The 22,105-nt window shown below is 38.8% G+C and overlaps 1 protein-coding gene across 1 annotated transcript in view; it reads right to left on the bottom strand.

Annotated features, from left to right (window-relative positions):
- The window catches only part of TTC27 (tetratricopeptide repeat domain 27), a 125,116-nt gene extending 103,785 nt beyond the window's left edge, over nucleotides 1-21,331 (bottom strand). Inside the window, exons 1-5 of the mRNA XM_082049408.1 lie at nucleotides 21,108-21,331; nucleotides 18,014-18,191; nucleotides 12,263-12,392; nucleotides 4,253-4,393; nucleotides 668-770 (exon numbers count right to left, since the gene is read on the bottom strand). Coding sequence (XP_081905534.1) covers nucleotides 668-770; nucleotides 4,253-4,393; nucleotides 12,263-12,392; nucleotides 18,014-18,191; nucleotides 21,108-21,195 — 640 coding nt within the window. The 5' untranslated portion in view covers nucleotides 21,196-21,331. The remainder of the gene's footprint in view (nucleotides 1-667; nucleotides 771-4,252; nucleotides 4,394-12,262; nucleotides 12,393-18,013; nucleotides 18,192-21,107) is intronic.
- Between the last annotated feature and the right edge of the window lie 774 nt (nucleotides 21,332-22,105).

A 22,105-nucleotide genomic window follows, 5' to 3' on the forward strand; every position in this document is an offset into this window, starting at 1 on the left:
AGAACACAAATATTCAAGGCTTACCACATTAAAACAAAGCAACAACAGTTTTGTCTGAAAAAGCTGACCTCCAATCAAACTACACAAAATAACCCTCTCCAGAACAGTTAACCACCTCCATGCAACTCCACTTTTCCAATAGCTATGAGAAGTACAAGATTACATTTTACAACATATCTTGGAAGTCACATTTTCAGGAATTTTTATTTTCAGTAAAGCATATAACCATATAATGCATAGAGGTAACAAAACTCAAAACTTAGGTGGGGATAGAAAAAACAGGAAAAGAGTTTCTCTCCTCCATGAAGATACATAAGAACACAGACATCCCCTTTTCAAACCAAAATAAAATAAACTCAAATAAGGAATGCAAACTGTACAGAATGGCTTCAAGTGAGCTTGTGATAAGTTAACAGTGCTAAGTCTGGGGGAATAAGACATTTGTCTACAATCACACGTTTCCATTTTCAACTTATAGTCTGGAAAACAGCACGGGCCATACAAGTTCATGCTGATTTAAGTGAATTCTGCTCCCTCTCTTCTGCCTGTAATTACATAATCACCTGATAAGCATCATGTTGTGAGAGTTGTGCCTACAAATTCCGCTCACCCACAATCTTTCACAACTGATGCTGTAGGCCAATAAACAGAGTAACTAGAAACATACCTTGTTTTATACAGGTCTGGGCAAGAGTAAATAGCTCGGGTGATCTCTCCTCTAACAACTGCTGGTGGATATTCACGTATCTGAGAGTCCACCAAGATAATGTCTGAAAGAAAATACAAATAAGTTAACAACAATATAGATTCCTTTTTAAAAAAAAGAAAATAAGTGGCTTTAAAATATAGATTTTGTAATCTATTTGATTCTAATTTCTAAAAAATAGAAACCCAATCAAAATAGTTCTTTTATATAAAAAGTGACCACTAACCTAGCATAAAGATGAACGTATTCAAGCAGCTCTGCAGTGCTCTAGGAGTTAGACGGGCTTTTAATCTGTTAATTTTTCTAGCTGCCTGCCATGGTTTAATCCGAGCTAGCAATAGTCACTCACTCACTCGCTCCCCTCCCACCCCCCAAATAGGGGACAGAATCAAAAAGGAAGGGAGAAACTTGGGTTGAAATAAACAGTTTAACAAAATAAATACTAATACACAGCTAGTAAGTATCTATATATAATAGAAACAGAATATAAAATAAAATATACTCAATGCAATTCCTCACAAACTCCATCTACACTGAGCAGCCAGTCCCAGGAAGCAGCACCTGGTCCCAACGCTGAACCCAGAGAGAGAGAGAAAAGAGGAAAAAGGCAGAAAAGCCCAGAGGGCTCTGCAAAACAGGCAGGATGGCAAAGGCGGATCTAAATAAAGTCAGAAGCAGAACTCCCCTGAACAGGTCTTTGAGAGGGAAAAGCTGAGAATGTGACAGAGACCAGAAGATCCAGACTCGCCTTAAATATGAAGCATGACTCCGATGAGATAGAATACTCTCATTGATCAGTCTGGATGTCAGTCAAGCTCTGCCCCATCTATGCCCCCCTTGTAGCTGCCTCACACCTGTGGGCAGAGCACTCAGAACATCCTTGGCTCTCAGACCACAGCAATTAAAAACATTAACTATGTCCTGGGGTATCATCTCTTGTTCTGAAACTAAGTCCAAACAATGACTGTAGTAGCTATGAAAAGGAAACGTTTCTAATTGCTTGAAGAAAATGAACTCATTTTCAGCCAAACCAGCACACTGCTCTTTGAACCCTGCAAATATTGAGGACCACAGTCTGTTAGGAAACTGTGAACAATCGACAAAAGAAATACTTTTGTCTGCTTATTTTGAAGCAGCCACTTGCTACTTTGATCTCATACCTTCATAATTCTTGAAACAGAAAAAAAAAAAAAAAAAAAGCCTGTTTGGCTGTTTCCTACTTAGCTTCTTTTGTGGCACATTCATGATTTTAATAGACAGCAATGATCTGACATTCAGTAACCTTTTCAGCCTGAAGAATCCTAGACTATTTAGTAACTTTTCATATAGAGGCCATGCATTACATTTCTGATCATCCAGTGTTGCCCTTCTATGCGTTTTTTTCCTGTTCTGTTTAAACTTTTTTTATTTCTTCAGATGGGGGTAGAAAGGAGGCTGTGGTGGAAGATCATCAGAACCGCTCATGAGAACACCTTACAATCATAATTGAAAGTATTAATGTTTGTATGTGGAATTTCAGAAGGGCAAATACCTGAACTAAGTAATCGTTCTGTAGCAGAGCTGAATCACAGCACAGGAAATACCTGATTTTAGAAAGCCATGTACACAAAACGTAAGTTCCCCAGCATATCTTATCCCTCCCCTAACTGCACCAGGTGGAAATGCATAGAAAAGATAGTTGACAATATAATAATCTATTATCAAAATTATACTCAAGATTATCAGCTGTGAATATAGGGCATAACTCTACACAGGCTCTAATGATTACTACTTATTCTGCTACCGTTAGCATATAAATCATTTTCTATGAAACAGATGTTTGCGTGCTTCTGAGAGATACCTGAACTTTTTATACAGTATGCTCACATCAGACTGACCTAAGGGCTGTGCAGTATTCAAGTAAAAACATCTAATCCAATCACATGCACTTGACTCTAATGTCCCTAGAAAGGAACCATCAAAAAGAGTAATAGTATCTGTTTCAAAAAGCAGTGAAATGCCTTTTGATATCAAGCCGGATGCAGTAAAAGCACATAAACAACAGGCTTCGTGAAAACCATCAAGTACCAATATTTCAACACTTATTTGGAAATCTAAAGGCAATTAAAATACGAAGTTTCAAATTACTTCAGTTTAGCTTGATATAACGAAGCATTCACTTTCCCACAAAAACTGAGCATCCAGTTTAATGATACAATTTCCTGAGGCCTGACGCCTGCCACTCAGAAATGTTACAATCAGAGAGAACATATTTATGAAGTTTCAGATAAGACAGCTGAGCTCTGTACAACACTGTGTCAGCAACACTAGTCATTTGGGAGCCAAGTTAATAATTTTTTAATTACTTTAAGCATTTAACCTTCCATGTACAACAGCATTTTTTAATAAAACAGGGCTTTATTAATGCTTTACATAATCTATATCAGAGTATTTTACCGTTTTAAATTTGTTAGCACTAATCTAACCAATCAAAGATACAAAGAGACTTCCTTTGAATCAAACTGAAACACAAAAGAACAGCAAGCTTCAGTTGCTGCACTGACCTGCTGCTGAAAGTAGTTTTTATCAGTTGCTGCTTTTGAACTATTATCCAAGCTTGATGCAGCAACAAGTAATTGAACCTTCACGAGGTACAAGAAAGTCCCCCCATTATGTCAGTCCAAGGGGAGGCAGCAAGGGAATTCTCTATACCAGGCACATTTTTTTGCCTCCCTGACTGACCCAAATGCTGAAATTCAACAGCACTCATCTGTGAATAACAGGGAAAACGATGGAAGAGCTTGGCTTCCAGAAATGCAGTACAGCCAACATCTCCCACACAGTTTAATTCATCACTCATACAAAGACCCAGCTGGAAATGGATGTTGTCAGCCAAGCATAAAGAGGGACCATGTGGCATTTTGATCTCCAGCCAAAATCTGTTCAACTGGAATGCAATAAAGAGAAGCTGCTGCTGTTAGAAGTCCCCCAGTTCCAGAAAAGCCTGCTACCAACCAGCCTGCTGCTAAACTACAAAGGAAGTAGAGATAAAAACCCTCTTGAGAAGAGGTTCATCATATCTTCTTGTTTTTGATGTACAAGCACAACATAGAATTAAGGTAGCCTCCACACGCATGCCTGCAGCAGAGGTAGAGGACAATGAAAAACAAAAAAGGGGACTTCCTTGGCATCTAGAACTCAGAGCTTAGAATTCATACAGTAATGGTTAACAGTATCCCAAAGCTCATTAAAGAGGACATAGAATAGGTATGCTGTGTTATAGGGCAATCCTCCCTATCCCCCTTCAAATAATGTCAGGAAGTATGTATATTTTAAAAAAGCTGCTTCCTATTAAATTTTCTAATTCTTCCAGGTAATGAAGGCAACTTTCTTCTCTTTTTGGGAAGACAGTGAGAAATAATCGCTTTGTCTAAACTGTTTCTTAGAGGGAAAAACCTCAGAGCTACAGAAAAAAATAAATGGAAGTTATACTGATTCAATAGGATATGAAAAATGAGAGATTAGTGAGTAGCTGGCACTCATAATTATTAGCCACATATTTCTTACCTGAAGAGATGCAAGTTTGTGTCTTGAATTCACAAGGATTATCCTGGCTATAAGCAGCAAAATAGGATGAGAAGTCAAGGTATAGACTGATTCACCATCCAGAACCAGCACCTTCAAAATAGCTGCATGCAACATTTTTGGCTAAAAGAAGAACGAAAAAAAATGACAAGGAAACACAAGTGAGTTTAGAATTAAGAAGAACTATTCATGTATTTAAGGAAAATGTCTGCTCAAAACATTAAACAAACAAACATAACAATTACTGTCTCCATGAGCCTCAACCTTTTACCAAGTCATGGTGAATTCTGCCCTATTCCTTGCTGTTCTGATACAACATATCAACATGATCTGAAAAACTCTAATTTCCTCCCACTTGAAACACATATGTCAAGTCAACACTATTCCCCAAAACATTCCAGTAATACAATCCTTCCTATGACCTAAGGAGAAAAGCTTTTGGTAAATCCATGCTATTCAATTTGTCCTCACAGAAATAATTTGTTAATTAAATTAATCCCACAGCACTCAAATACACTAGATATTCCTCCAGTGATGTCAACACGTTATCTTCCGTTCCCCAGAGGGAGTTTCCTGTGGAGTGGCATCAGGGCAGCAATATTAGAGCCATTCTCCCCTTTGTCAAATAAGCAAAAACCTCTCTCTGCTTTGGATGCTTTCTTGTATGATGTCCCCTACAGTAATTCTTTTACTTAATGGGCTTGAGGTGGCTCTCCAGAGATCTGTCTCTCAGTGGTGATTGTCATCTGACAGTCACCTATTCTTCTCTCCCTTTTAATGCAATGAAAGCATTTGAGCAGTTTCTCTTCAGACTCAGGCAGATGCCAGTTCATCAGTTTATTCCTGGTTCTCATATGGCAGCTTTCCTTTGCAAACTAAAAAAAAAGTAAGGCTTTCGTTTTCAGCTGTTATGAAAGGGGCAAGAAAAGGGAATGGAAGGGAAAGAGAAGAAGGGAAGGTTAAATGACAGCTTGCATTGAAGACACTTGTCTGAGAAAGATTCTTATTCAGTCTACACAACCAGGATAAAAGCTATTTGAATCACATTCCTGCTTTTAAAACTACATGAATAATGTAATTCCTCAGTTATTTAAAACTCTTTTCAATATCTTTAACAACAGGTTACACTGAAGAAAAAGTTCTTAAGCCACATTATTCCCCTAGTTCACTTTTTAATGACAGAATAATCTTCAGGCTTTTTTTCCAATTTGTTTAGGTTTGGTAGCTATTTACCTTGAATTAACGTTGAAGATACTTTTAGACAATAACTTGGGACTTAAATTAATTACTCAAAGTGGAATTCTTGCATGACATCACTGCAGTCATTTCAATCCCACCATGGAAAACAAAGTTTACAACAGTCTGACAAACCTCTTGAGAATAAAGGAAAGCAACTGTCAAGTGGAAGTGCATCACATCCCTCCCACCTCTAGTGATTCAGAAAGGAACAGCCTTACCAACATCTCTACTGTGATTCAGGGAAGGAAAGTCATCATTCAGTACTTCTAAGATTCATTTTTAAAACACAAACACATAGAACAGGACACTTACTATAACTTTCAGTTTAACATAAACTTTTTTCTCATCTGCTCCTTTTTTGTTTCTATAATTGAAGTAGACCACACTTAAAACACTCAGTGGGAAAGCAAAGAAGCCATAAGCTTTGTTATAGAACCATTTTCTAGAAAAGCCTTCCTCTGCTAGAGTAATCAGCACTTGTTTAAATACTGTAGCAAACATTTCATCCCAAATTCACATTTCAAGTCCTTTCACTGGAGAGCTCAGTCCAGCTAATGTAACATTACAAGGAACAGAACCATAAAATCATTTTGGTTGGAAAAGACACCCAATATCGAGTACAACCATAACCTAACTCTAGCACTAAACCTTGTCCCTAAGAACCTCATCTAAACAGCTTTTAAACACCTCCAGGGATGGTGACTCCACCACTTCCCTGGGCAGCCTGTTCCAATGCCTGACAACCCTTTCTGTAAAGAAACGTCTTCCTAATATCCAGTCTAAACCTCCCCTGGTGCAACTTGAGGCCATCTCGTCCTATCACTTGCTACTTGGGAGAAGAGACCAACACCCTCCATGCTAGAACCTCCTTTCAGGTCGCTGTAGACAGTGATAAGGTCTCCCCTCAGCCTCCTTTTCTCGAGGCTAAACAGCCCCAGTTCCCTCAGCCGCTCCTCATCAGACTTGTGCTCCAGATCCCTCACCAGCTTCACTTCCGTTCTCTGAACTCTCTCCAGCACCTCAATGTCTTTCCCATAGTGAGGGGCCCAAAACTGAACAAAGGATTCAAGGTGGATGTAATGAGGCAGGGGGTGGGGAAGAAGGGAGGGATAATGACATGTCACAGCCTTGACAGTAGGCCACCAAATCTCAGAGAAAAAGCTGTCTTCTATGTTAACAAATCCATGTTCTTTTCCATGAAGTGAATCTCATACAGGAAAGCAGACATCATTTTCTTTTAGCTGAGAAAGCCTAAATCCAATATTCATTCTTCTAGCTCTTGCTCTAAGACCACACTATCAGTGCAGAATCATAACAGAATTTACTACCCTAAGGTAGCCTTTAAGGTAAGAGAACAGCTTAAACATTTAAGCTTTTACAGCTTCAAGGGCTGAAAAGTTGGGAATCAAGTCCACAAAAATCCATAAAACACTGACTAAGAGTAAAAAGAAATTTTGAGCTTGTCTTCTTGTGTTTAAACACCTAAATATTCAAAGTGTCAACCTACTCAAAACTTCCTACTCAAAATATCTCAAAATGGCCACAACCCCAAACTTGCTAACACAATGTTCCTGACCTAGTAAACCTGGGTTAGATTGTTCAGTCTTTCCATTCTTCACCAGAGTTGCCATCAAAGTGTGTAATTCTTTTACTCAGAAATAATTTTCTTAAAGCACAGAAACATATACTAGATAATTAGTTTATGAACATAGGCTGAGAAATCTCTGAGGTAACCATCCAGTTTCTATTGGACCCGAAGGTAGTTCCACTTGACCACCTCTGGACTAAATACAGACAAATGAAGCTCAGTTCACTCTAAACACATATTTTTTAATCTCTGAAACACAGCTGGTTAGGTATTCAACTTCCAAACAGTAATTTAATGGCTACTGCTAAGTGCTACTAAAGCCCTTAATCAGTTGCAAGCTGGACAGTACTCTTGGCTCTATCAATTTCCACAGTATTTCAAAAATATTTCCCAGCACAACAGTTACCACTTGAGTAATTACGACAATAACCAGAAAAAAAAAACTTCTACCACTGATGTTGAACAGCTCTAAGAATAGAGAGTATTAACATTTTAGTTTAGGGGCTCCATGTTCTTTTCTTGGTAATGACTAGAGGCAAACTGAGCATTCGGTATGTTGTTACTTTTGTATCAGGGACTGCTGTGAACCAGCCTTCCTAACATTTCATCGGCTCCTTCTCAGTCTTGAGGATCCTTCCCCTAAATCTTAAAAAGGGAAGTGCAGACATACACAGAGGTAGAAAAAGCCAGACCAAAGGCTTGGGAAGACTTGATTGAAAAAAATGGAAGAGGGGTGAACAAAAATCTATCAAATAAGGAACATGTCTGTATGTGGCTACTAATTGCTGGGCTTCTCAGATTTTAAACAAAGACTACTACACAACAATTTGTCATTTGGCAAAGCTAAGGTGATACATCTTCCAGAATAAGGGAGGATGTAATGAAGTTACCAGCCAAAGATTTGGTCCTTTGAACAAAATTCACCCTTTAGACTTTAGGGGATGGAAAAATTGGTTTTGTCTGTAACTGCTTCTCTCTTCAACTTTCTGCAAAGGAGATAAGATTACAGTGGAGGTTGCCTCCAGTTTCACAATCCAAACCAGCAACAGGTAACACATGCAGAGCTGAGCTGCAGACTAAAGAGAATAAAGGTGAGCTAGCATAAGCAGGCCTTCCCCGAGAGTAATACATGTAGAAATAGTTAATTATGAATGCACATGTTCATATTCCACATGAGAGTAATTCTGCTCCATTTTTAAGGGAGTATTTTCCAAGTGGCTGCATTAAGAATCTCTTTTCTATATTCATAGCAAGGGAATGTAGAGCAAGACTCTTGGCTACTTTAGCAGATTATCTCTGCTTACAAGACTGCCTCCACATTTAGCCTTTATCATCCATCCTCATATTCCCCACAAGAGGGAGAAATTTCCAAAATCTTCAAAGCCTGTATCTTGCTGGTCAGCAGTGTTCAAACAACTCATCAGTCAGCCTAAAATTCACCTCATTCTTCTTTCTGGATAGTTTATGTTAATGGCAGCCAAGCATTTGGGTCTGGAAAAAGGAATTCTTAACAGATTGAATTAACAAGGCTAAGGAATCATACTACATTTGAGACAGTAGCACTACACAGTACGTTGGTGTTTTTAATATGAATTATGAATGTGTCTATAAATATCAATAAAAGTGTGGTAATATTGCAGTCTCTTCCAGCAAAAGGATCAAATAATGCATAAAAGCAGCAGCAATACAAGTATATTGAAAAATAATTATTCAAATGATTTCCAAAGCTCATTATTTGGAATCAACCTGCAAGTAGCAAAAATGCCAGCAGCACCTGTTGATATATGTATTTGGAGGATTCTTACCAGTTATTTACATGTATTATCAATTAACACATTGGGATCTTCTCCCAGATGGAGCTTCCCACTGTTACCAAACATATCCTACTTGCGAATATGAAATCAGACAACAAAAAATTAAAGGAGCTTGTCCTAACAACATTCTTACTGTCACTGGTGGTCTCAATTAGTCCTTCCACACAGTTTTGTCCAGTTCCTCTACTGAAAATACTAAACTCAATCGTACGAGCTAATATGCAGAAACTCCAAAACTTAAGGCAAAATAAATATGCTCCAACTTCAACAGTTCTGTCCCTTTTATTCCCTTACATGCAAGGAGACAGTGACAGTTCTCTAAGACACAAGGAGGCTATTGCTATATCCCAGTTATTATAAGGACTTAGTTCATTAAAAATGTTTTAGTCTAATCACAGCACGTTCAAAGCCAAAACTGCTAATCTATTTTAATTGAAATCCAGTACCTTTCAAATTTTCCTTTATCACAATTCACTTACTAAAAAACTCAAGGTAGTATCAGACTATTAACTGGTGTAGTAAAGTCTCAAAATTACTTTAGAAAACTGAAAGACACCTAATAACTAAAATGCTAGCTGATTTTCTGTTTAGAAATTATGGAACTAAAGCACAAGCCAGTTCTGCAGGACATAAAAAGAAATTGTAACAGAGTACACAAATGTAACTGCAATTTACAAAGAAGGCTGGAATCGATTTAAGGGATAGGAAATAATGTACATATACTCATGAATATTGTTCATGGAAGACATCCAAGAGGCCCCTACCAGCAACTCTTCTCAAAGAGGCTATTTTATTTGTTCCTCACTGAAATTAATTATAGTCTCATGCAGCCTTAATGCACTCATAAGAAATTAATGAAATTATCTGGGAGCAGAAATGAAACTACACCACTGACCCAGACATGAAACTTTCAAAGGATAGAAACTGCAGCAGTTACATAGCCTGAAAACACAAAGTTAAGACTAATCCAATAAAGTGTTCTGAAAATAAGAATAACAGTTTTGAAAATATTCCTTAAATAAATGAGACATTTAAGGCTGAAAATTAGTGATATTACTTAGAGCAGGCTACAAGAAATATGAAGGAATAATTTTTTAACCTTGACATGGAAAAAATATCATTTTAGTCTGAAAACTTGAAAAATTGAAGCCCTATTTAAAAAGGGATTGTATCAGTCTTGATGACAGAATATAGAAGATTACAACAGATGGAGAAAGAGCTAGATTTTAACTCATTTTTCTGAATATCCGTGTGTGCAAGAGAGGAAAACTGGATAAAAGGAAGCACAAAAAACGTCAGTTTATCAAGATTTTCCTTTTTACACAGTATTTATACACTAGGAATCCTTGGAAAGAAAAGCAGATAAAGATAACTCAAAACATACAAAAGCTTTTGAATTAAGATGTTTAAAATAAGAAGAGAACTGGATATTATATTTCAGCTCATAAATGTTCAGTGCTCTTGGGGAAAAAAACCACTAATATTTCAGATGAAGATAATACAGATAACAGTAATATAAATAAAGGTAAACTTCTGCCTAAATGTCTGAATAGCTAAACCTTGCAGCAATAGTAAAGTCTGATGCAGTACTCAGTAGAAATCAAGTATGCTCAAGTCTGTTTTCCTTTACAATCTGTTACCAATTTAGTTTCTGGAAACCATTCTGTGTAAGCAAACATCTTCAATGCATTACATTCAGAGCCACAGCAAAAACGTAACAGAAGCCTAACAGGAGACATGTATTCCCTCATTTTAGAGGCAATTAAGTATCTCGTCCATCCATTAAGACAGACAATAAATAGGACGGTTAATAGAAACTATGAACATTGTGTTTTACAGGTCGGTGAACTCTGTCAATGACAGCAATTCTATGACTGTCACCTTGGGCTGCAGTCTCTGTGGTAGACTGCAGCCTGCACATCTACACTAACTTAAAATATTAGACTACTTCAGTAAAAGGAACCCACAAAATATAAGAATATTTTAATGGTATAATCTTAAAGATGATAAACAAATTATATGGAGAATGGAAGAAACAAATTTGTATTTTTTTTTTATTATATATAAAGGCAAACTGAATTATTTTTCTCCCTCACAAATAGCATACTTCAAAAATTCTGCTAACTCACTTCACACCATAGAAGGTTTAGTACACTTGGCTTCCACTGTTACTTATTTAGTCATCAGAAGGTGAGACTTGAATTTCTAGTATCAAAAAAACCAAGCAAAAAATAAGCTTATACACAGACAATGTCAGCTCTAAAACAGAAAACAAGCTGATAAACGTCTATTTTTAAAAATGGAAGAGATGCTGTATCTGAATTAGTTGCTTAGAAATACAACCTTGCAAAGGAACCTAGGGCAGGACTTTATGAATTATGGAATTCTTGCAAAAACATGCCAGAATAATGCAACACAGATCCGATGGTTTTATGTGGAATGTTTCATATACTCAGACTTCCCCTCATTCCACAGTTCATGGCATTTACATCATTCATGGTCCATACATCATTCACAGTGAAACTCTAAACTCAAACTCGTGTAGATTTAGCATTTGCAGAGACTAGTGATATGTTCTTCCTTGACACACTGCAGGAATCAGTATTTTACCATAGCATTCATTCCAAGAGACAAATGAATGCTCAGGAAGCTCTGCTGAACCACAAGTGCAGAAAAGTCATGAGATGAAGTGTGATACTGCCATGAGGAACAACACATGAACCTCACTAAATAGAAGTTATGGTGTTGATTATTTATTTACATAAAAAGATGCCAAAATTGACAGCTCTCAGTTTCATCTCCTACATTTCCCTTCTCTTCCAAAACCCTTATTTGAGTTAGCATATTTGTACTAATACTACTACAATCCACTTGGCATTGTCCATGAGCCTAACAGGATAGTGAGCATCCAAATCTACTGTTCTCTTAGTATCTACCAGATATTCTGCTACTTGCAAGATATATACCTTACCCTAAGCAGGGAAAATTTCTAAGCCATTTATAAACATCTTTCTTTGACCCAGCTAAGAACACATCCCTGCATAAATAAATAAAAAGCTTTTGGCTGCAACTGCCCTTCAAGTAAATACTCCCATGTAATAGGCGTATCTTCCCCATTCAGAAGCAACATCTCCAGCTAGAAACCTCATAAGTAGAGAAAGAGTTTAGGACACTGCTTATAAAACTGCTACAGCTGAAGATGCTTGCAATAGCAGCCAGTAGGATCAACAATCAAGGCAATTCATTCTAGCACCGTACCTCACAGATGTGCCTTCCCTGACATATATGTGTGTTAGTTATTTGTGGAAAACAGTGACAATAAAAGGATTGCTTATTAAAATGCAAGTATACCTCACAGAATTTCTGTAAAAATGCAGGTGGCAAGAAGTCCTGAAGCTTCAACTGAACAGGAGGCCCAGTCCAATTGCTTTGAACAAAGAGCTGCAAACTGCCCACACCAAGTAGAAACATCAGCCTTTGCCTGTGATATGGATAAGAAAATCAATTAGCAACATATTACATTTATAATTAGGGCTACAGGATCTGATTAATTATTGTACTAATTCAAACTCATCAGCCTTAAAATTTAAAAAAAATAAGACACTCGTTAGGAAAATACAATGAATGTAGCAGTCAAGAATGCACATGGGGAACTAAAAGGCTTGGAAATAGGTTTGTTTATAACGGTTGTAATTAATGACAAACATTTTGGAAGCAGAGTTGATTAATATGTTTCAAAATTTTAGGCTGAATCTATCACAGATGAGGAGATTAGCATAGGATGCAGATTATCTCATATTTATCTATTGCATAGTTGTTATATTTTCTTATGTTACATCTAATCCTCAGCATTTTCAGAGAAAAGATATTGCATTAGCATATGTTCCAAAACACATGTTTATTTTTGTTGCAACACAGCTGTTTATTTTCACTCCCTCTGATAATAAAATAATTAACATCAAAAAAGTGCAAAACTATCACCTTGAAGTTGGTTCAGATAACATTTGCCGCAAAAGTATCTCAATCATGTTTTTTAATTTTAATTTAGATCATAATATTTTATTCAAAGATGGAATTATGAGACTTAGTTTCGTTTCTGAAACTAAGTATTGTAAAATTTTCCTAATTTACAAGACTAAACTCATCTAATATCACTATGATATTATTTATTTATGCACCTACAGTAACAAATAGCCTATGTGGTCTGCAGAACGCAGGGTGCAATCGCTCAGTCAGTTTAATAGGTGTAGACTTTTAGGAGATTTACATGAACTTCTGTTTTGTTTTACAATACATTAATGACTTAGAACCTTATTGTTATAATTAGTCATGTGCCAACAAGGGCTTTGTCGCACATAGAACATACCTTCTGCCAACAAAAATTTAATATTTTAATTGTGCTGCTTTCATATAAAAATTGGTATGTTGAGGAGCATAAATGAATTGAAGAAAATAGTCTTTTTCTTTTTTTTCTTCTGTAAAACAAGGACTTAAAGATGCAAGAGTCCTCCAAATGGAAACAAAAGGATAAAGTGTTATATAACCCCTAATAAAATCAAAGTCAAATAGAAAAGCCACACACAAACAAACGACTAGTGGGCAAGAATTTGACAAAAGATGTAGAACAATGGGAAAGCAGGGGTGGGGAACACTTGATTAGGGGGGGGGGGGGAAAAAAGAACAGCCTTCAGAAGAGTTAGAGAACAAGGACTGGTATGAAGAGTTCTTGTCAAACAAGACAAGATAACAGCTAGTAGCTGACATTCAGCCAGGAACTGTCTACCAGCAAATATTATTTGAACATCTAAGATTACCATTAAACTTCCAAATAACTCAAGAACACAAAGCACTAAATTACTATACACTAAATTCTTACTATTACAACAAAACAATCACATAGACATACATTTTCTAATTATTCTCCTGTAATAAATTACACTTCAAAGCTTCTGAAATATTACACACAGTATCAACCATCTGCATTGTGATTTGACAGATGCACTTCAGTCTTTCGCAGACTCAGTGTCGTTCTTTTATCATTTACGCTGTTATTTCTGCTAATATTTTTTACTTATTTATTCTAACATTACTGATATCTATCTCGCTTTAAGTCTTGACAGAGTGATATCCACCCAGAAGGCCTCTGAAACAACTGATAACCAACTCCATTACATAAGCGCAATTCCTGTCTTTCCGCAGGCTAACGTGTCATCACCAATTTATTTTTTTCCCCCTTTTTCAGATCCATGAACAAGTTCCAGTGTCTTTATCACCCATTTTTTAATCAGAAAGTCAATTCCAAGCTCTAATCTCTGCAAATGCTAGCCCCAAGTGCCTATCCCCTATTTTTTTTCCAAGAAAAACTTCCTTGTATCTCTGACTGTCCTTCGCACTAACAATACAGACCCGCAAATGCTCACTGCCCAAAGGATGCCTGGTAAAGGCCCTTCTGTGCTGCCTGAAAAGCAACAGAGGGGCTGCTGCTAGTGTCCCACTTACTGTGACAAACTACGGAATTTTATTTATTTCTTATATTTCCTTAGACCTATTTCTGTATCCATTCGTCTTGTTCTTCCTTCCTCTATGTGAATAGGCATTTTGCTGCCTTTTTTAAGACACTGTTCACATCAAGCCCAATAATATTGTGATCCATGATGTAAAATCAGATCCTTATATGCACTCCACTGTAATACTGTTATACCTAAACTTGCTCAAATTCAAAATAAAGACTGAAGCATTTGCATTTTAAAAAATTATGGATTTGCATATAATGCTAGAATTTACAAACAAAATTTAAGAGTGAGAAAATACTCAATAGCCAGGCTATGCTTAAGATGAGATTAGGTTACAGGTTTTGTTGGGGGACAAAGGGGAGTCTTGTCTTTTTAGTAAAGCCAGAAACTACAGAATACAAGTCAAAGCAAAATTAGACACTGCAGTTATTTTTTTCAATTCATATGCATCAAACCAAGCTGCAGAAATTGTAAGACTGTCTTCATTTCTGTTTTTCAATATATATAGCACACCAGCTGACCAATCATCAGATACCCCAAGAGAAATACCACAAATACCATGTGGTGTTCAAGCTGGAAAGCCATAACAAGCTTTATTGTATGAATTTGTTGTGTAAAGTTTGGTATTCATTAATATGCTGAATAAGGTAAAAGTAGGAAATACACAGTCAATTAAAACAAGTGTTCATGCTCATTTCCTTGTTCCTTTAGGTTTTGGAATCAAATGTGATAAGAGACCATCAAGCTCTTTTGAAACAAGCTCTCTGAAAATATTTCCTTCCAGTCTTTAGAATCAAGCTGTATGTCATGCACTGAATGCATCTCCTTCACACAGAGCTCAGGAAAAACTAAAAAAGCATTCCCCCTCTACATGGTTAACACATATACTATTGCTTCATCCTCTACAATTTGTTGATTTAAAATACAGCTATGAAGCTATATTTTGTGACGATAGCTGTTAAACACTGAAGTAGCAATAGCAGGAAAAAAAAGTAAAAAAAAATTCTCCTATTCAATAAGTTTATTGTAAGGAATGCTTTGCAACTTTGTTTTTAAGCCATAAAGGTTAAAAATGCCATAGTGAAAAAAAGTCTGGTGCAGGGAAAGAAGGGAAGCTGTTACAACATCAGAAAAAGTTGCAGCAGATTTTAAAATACTGTTAAATATTTCCCTTGCAGGACCATGGATCTGAAAGTGGAAAACGTTACAGGCTGCGTCCAAAGAAATTATAGTCTCAATCCAAGTTTTGAACTGTTTTGCCCTCAAGCTGCTCAGTTTTAGCTTCAGAAAAAGAACTCCTTAAGAATTCTTTTAACGCTATTACAAAACCATACTTTGTACCATGATTATATTGTGCTAAAAGAATAAGATTAACATTACCCAACTTTCTGTTTCTGATGGAATTCAAGTCCCATTCAGTTTTTTAATCTCCAGAATTACAACTTTACATTCAGGAAAAATAGCATATATTTGAACCAAGCTCGCCTACTAAAAGTCACAAGAAAACCAGTGTCTTACTGAATTTTCTGGGCTAGAACTTCGAGGGTTGATGCACTTCCTCTGAAGCAGTCAGCACAAAATGCAAATTACCTTCCCACGATTAAAACAAACAAAAAAAAGACAAAACTATTTTCACCATAGGCAATGGAAGTTCAGAGTGCAAAAGTTGCATTAATTCCTTCCATAAGGCAGGCATAGGGCCTGCAGGTAGGAAAAATAACCATGTAACACATTTTAACCTAGAAAGTCATTGGAGACAAATAAACATGGTATAGATTTAAGAGCTATAAGCAGATCATTAGCTAAATTAGGAAATGATCTTTCAGTAGAAGTTTTTCTATCAAGAGAAAGGCAAAACTTACTTTAACACTCATATCATTCAAAGCTTCTTATGTTTTTACTAACCGAGCTTGAAAAATTCACTTGACTGCTACAAACAAAAAATGTTTCTGGCAGACACTGATCCATTTTGAAGACTACACGCTTTCATTTTGAATTAACCTCCAGGCTGTAACTTTAGGCAGAAAAACCTCTGTCTGCTTCTGAATGGCTAAATATTGCAGATCTGCCTTCATACCTTCTGGCAAGGGGGCTTCTAACACTGCCTGGAGTTGTAGAGAGAACAAGAGAAACCTCAAAGACCAAAGAGCTGTACTATGATCACCTGAGGAACAAATTGCTTTGCTGTCTGCAGTAGGAAGCAGCAGCAGAGTCCTGTAAATAGTATATAGGCCAATAAAAGCTCATGGGGGGAGCAAGGGAAGAGGACACATCACCACAACAGGATATGCATAAAGTACTACTGAGCACATGATATAGATTATTATTATTATTTTAAGAAGGTGAATGCTTCATAAAAGCAGCAACACATATTTCAAGTAATTGTTAAAATCAGGACTGGGTCTTTTTCAAGCCCTGACCAATCCTTCTATCTTTGCCACATTATTCAGAATAAACTATTCCAAGATGACAGAATTTAGCAAAAGTGAAAAATTTCTCTAGGCTATGTCACCATTTAAAGTCCAGCTAATATTTAAAGCAACAGCACAACAAAGAAGAAAAGACAAACAAATAAAAAAGCAAACAAACAAACAAAACCCAAACACCTAGCAACAAAAACACACAGGAACAAGCTCTGAACATTCCAACTCAGAAAACAGGAGAACGCTGTATTATGTACCACATTAGAAGATCAGCTTTTGACATACTATCATCACTAACAAATCTCAGCTCAATATTTTAGAGATGCCAACTATTTGTTTCTCTCTGGTATTCTAGCAAATACCCTTATTTTCATGCCTGTCATACCAAAACACATGCCTTTGTACTCAACCATATTTACTGACAATACGTTACCTTCCTCTTACTTTGTCTTTACCTTTATCTTTTAGTCTTCTTTCAGCAAAACCTTTTTCCCCACCCTCACTTTTTAAAATATATATATATATACATATACACCTATATGGTTTTCTGCTTCTACTGTGCCTACTGTGATAGATTTCAGTCTGTTCATTATTTGTGTAGAAAACTGTAGACACTGATGTCATACTCCTTAACAGCAAAAATTAGCATACACAGCACAATTAGAGAGAATCTGTCAGAGAAAGTCTTCTGAAGAAGATAACTGACCAACGAATAGCATCCAGGAGTAATACCTTACTCCTTTTACACTAGGAAGAGTAGAACCACCTTACTATGAATCAGGCTTAGAAATGCAGGTGTTGCTCAGACAGTAACATTACACAGCACTTCAAGTACTCACATAACGCAACGTTTCAGAGAGAAAACTTTTAACAAATTGTTTGATGATACATGGCGACCTGAATTTACATTTGTTGGCTTCTTTATGTCAGCAGCTTCAGAGGTAACCACTGTAAATAAAGCTAGTGCTTTCAACCAACCCTCATATCACAATAGTATACAGCGAAAGAAACAATTATAATGACTAGATGCCTCAGAGGAGCTGGTGGAACAACCTGAGAAATCTGTTTTCTGCCCTGTCACATATTATAAAATTTTCAAAAATGCCTTTTGTAAAAAGCAAGCATGGCCTCTATTAACCTTTCATATAATTAATAATAATCTCTACCTTTCCACATTATCAGCCTCTGCAGAGCAGTCCAGGTATGTTAGAATTTGTTTCTCCAAGTAACTCTCGATGTTCTCCTCTGTCTCAGAAGATGCACTGAAAACATTCTGGATGGTTGAATTTGAAAATATTGCCTCATATTTTCCATCAAAAATCAACTGCAATAATGATCCACTTTCTGGAAAAAAAAAAAAAAAATCAGTGTCAACTTTGACTGAAACAACTTTGTCTTACAAAAGCTATTCAAACCAAAACATACACCACTCCACTTTCAACGAAAGAATCTTCATTTATGTTGCACGAAACCAAAGAACAGCAGTAGCAGCAGACATCGCTTTATTCAAAATAAATTTTACAGAACTTCTATTAATGTTACTGTGAAATGCAAACTGCCAGATGAATGTAAAACACAAACTTGCACTAAAATTCCAGCAGAGATACATCAATGGCCTTTCAAATATGTACACTATAGTTACTGAAGATAACTTCAATTATCACAAGAGGGTTTTCTTCCTTCAAAACGTTTTACATGAGTGTGTTACAGTGAAATCCTATAGATAAGTCCATTTCACAGACTAGAGAACCCTTTTAGGGAAAACATAACAAATAAAAATGGTCCAATACATGCAAGAGTTCAGTGAATAAATTCTATTGTAAAACCGCAGAAACTACTCAGTTCTTCCTTTAAATGCTTAGAATATTCAGAAAGCATGGGCAATATGATTTTATCTTTATAGAAGAATTATTTTCCTATAATAAGTCTACTATCTTAATGAGAAGTCTACATATGGAGTCAGGTTCTTAGGAGTAACTACCTAGGTGGATTTGGATCAATGAAAGTTTCTCCAGTGAAGTCTTTCAAGTCATGAAGTGCTGATATTCATTTAATTCTGAAGAAGCTTCAAATCCACTAAGTTCTTGACCCAGGCAACAACTTTGTTCACAGAAGGTATCTTCCCTTTTTTCACCAGATATGCTACAGTGCAATCAATCCAGCAGCTATTAGAACCATGTTAAAACCTTCTTGAGCAAAATCAGTATCTATGTACACTGCAGCTGTGGCTACAACTCACGTGGATGTACTAACTTGTTTTAAACTATTATAGCTGATGCAGATGCTGGTAGGGGTGCAGCTGAGGAAATACAGAGCTCTGCATAGGATTGATGTCTTAATCTGTGAATCCACTGTGCACTCAGTGTTACCACAGCTACAGTAGTATTAGTACCTGAGCTAGCCAACTTCATGCTAGCACAGGGACAGATCCACAAAAGCAGCAGCTGTGCAAGGAAATTAATCAAATACCAATCCCAGGCTCATCCAGCTAAAAACAAGTATTCTAAATGTCAAACACATGGGAAGACTCATCACAGAACCAACTTCAACAGCAGCAACGGATGACTTGGTAGGAATGGGTGATACACTCATCTCTGGACCAGGCTGTTGGGCACAGTTTACTTACAACAATCAACCAAATGATGTAAGAGATCATTTGTGCTAGATGATTTAAAAAACACGAAGCTGTACGTGGGAGAGCAAATGCAAAAGAATAGTAATGGTTCTACAGCCCTGCTGACATCATACTCTCACATAGAACAGATACAACAAGAACCTTTTTCCAGTCTATGCTTTGGGGATACATCTTTTCATCAAATGACAACTTCTTTATATTGGTTTATAGTTGACCAGATAGGAGATACTGTAGTTTGTAGAAAAGCTATTGGCTCTAAGGGCAATAATGAAAAATACTGAGGTTTTCTAGGTCCAGGAACACTGTAACATAACTGTAAGCACATAAACTCTGCTTTTGATTCTGTGTTTAGCTTCTTATAAGACATTATACAAATTCAAGGTCAGTCTTTAAATTTAGTGTCAGAATCATCAATAGGAAGGGCCCATGTAAACGATGACTAAAAATCAAGAATCACCATGAACCCACCATTTTCTATCTCTACTGCAAGATACCTTTCTTCAACAACAGTCTGCCCCACATCTTATAGCACTACACTACTAAAAAAAAACCAAACCCCAGAACCAAACAAAACCCACAACCCACCTCAAACAAAACAAAAACAAACAAAAAAAACCCCAAACACACACACAAAAACACCCCACAACAACAACACAAACCACACCACGAACAGCATACACAACTCTCAGTGAAAACATAGACAGATTTGACAGATGTCAGTCACACCACCTAACATTCCTGGACAGTAAAATGATCAAGGTTAAATAAGAAGTAACAGAAGGAAACAGAGCTGAATAACTGTGCAGTTCTTTTCCAAAATTCAGTGTAAGAGTAAAATTCAGATAAGAGTGAAGGAGTCTCTCAGTATGCTACAACCTCTATGTGTTTTAAACAGCATGGCACATGCCTTTACCACAACTGTATTTCTAGCCTGTCTGAAATGTGGAAGTGCCTTTTCATTACAAGTGTTACATGTTAAAAGCTACTGCATTCCCCTGCAGGAAAGCTGGGTCAGTACCAACCTAATCAAGTCCCCTCAAGAGACTACTTTCCATTGTTCCTTCAAGCCAGTATCACTAAATATAATAAGGATAGAACAGGTAGCTCATGCCAGACTTTTTCTCCTCATGTTTTGCTACAAAAGCAAGTTTCCCGTCACCGCTCAATGCAAACAGACAGGTACTCTTTTACTCGTGGGCCATGAGACAAGGGAACGGTAGCACCGTGACTAAAAGCCTCCCAAGCGCCGACACGAAGGGCCGGTGGGGCTCCTGCCGGCCACCAGGTGCAGGGCAGGGATCGCCGCAGCCCCTCCACCTGATACCCAGTCGGGCCGGCGGGCAGCGGCCCAGGAACTCCGAGGGGATTCCCGGCTGCAGGTCTCGCCTCAGCCCCGCCGGCAGCGCCGCTCGCCCCCTCTGGGCCGACGACCCCAACCGGCCTCCCCCGCCCCGCCGCGCCGGCAGGAGCCCCCGGAGCCCGGCAAGAGAAGAAGAGAGGGAGGGGGGAACACTGTGCGGGCTGGTGGGGGAAAGGAGCCGCCAGCCGCCGCCCGGCTCGGCCGAGGGCCGGCGGAGACGTTGGTGGTCCCGGACACCCACGAACGACCACGGCCGCGCGCCTACCTGCCGCCGCGACTTCGCCCTGCTTCCACTCCAGAGCCTCCGCCGCGCTGAGGAAGCCCCTCAGCAGGGCGCGCTCCAGGACCAGCATGTTCCCGCCGCCCGCGCCCCGCTCCCCACCGCCGCCCGCGACCCCCGCGCTGACAGGAGCTACCGGCGTCCCCTCAACCCATGTGCAGGAACCGGCCGCAGGGAGCCGCCATGACACTATCGCCGAGCACGCCGGGAGGACGCGGCGGCGCGCAGGCGCGGCAGCAGCGCGAGGGCACACCCCGCGCGGGGGCCTGTCAGAGCGCGGGGAGCGGGGGGTGGAGCAGGTGGGCGGGAGCTCTGCGCCCCTCCCTGCGGGGGACGGGGGCTCTGCGCCCCGCCCGCGCCCCGAGCAGCGCCCCCTGCGGCCGGGCGGGTAGAGCCCGGGCCCCGCGGAATCTGGAATATTGTGTCCAGTTCTGGGCCCCTCAGTTCCGGAAGGACAGGGAACTGCTGGAGAGGGTCCAGTGCAGAGCAACAAAGTTGATTAAGGGGGTGGAGCATCTCCCTTATGAGGAAAGGCTGGGGGAGATGGGGCTCTTTAGCTTGGAGGAGACTGAGGGGTGACATTAAGGTTTACAAATACATAAAGGGTGAGTGTCACCAGGATGGAGCCAGGCTCTTCTCGGTGACAACCAATGATAGGACAAGGGGCAATGAGTATACATTGGAACACAGGACGTTCCACTTGAACATGACAAGAAACTTCTTCGCAATGAAGGTGACAGAACACTGGAACAGGCTGCCCAGAGGGGTTGTGGAGTCTCCTTCTCTGGAGACATTCAAAACCCGCCTGGACACCTTCCTGTGTAACCTCATCTGGGTGTTCCTGCTCCGGCAGGGGGATTGGACTGGATGATCTTTCGAGGTCCCTTCCAACCCCTGACATTCTGTGATTCTGTGGGAGGGCGGCAGGCGGGGCGGCGGCGGCAGCGCTCCCGGGGAGCGGGGCGGGGCAGCGCCTCGCAGCG

This window comes from Streptopelia decaocto (genome assembly GCF_964273445.1).
Source record: "Streptopelia decaocto genome assembly, chromosome: 3".
Classification (NCBI taxonomy): domain Eukaryota; kingdom Metazoa; phylum Chordata; class Aves; order Columbiformes; family Columbidae; genus Streptopelia; species Streptopelia decaocto.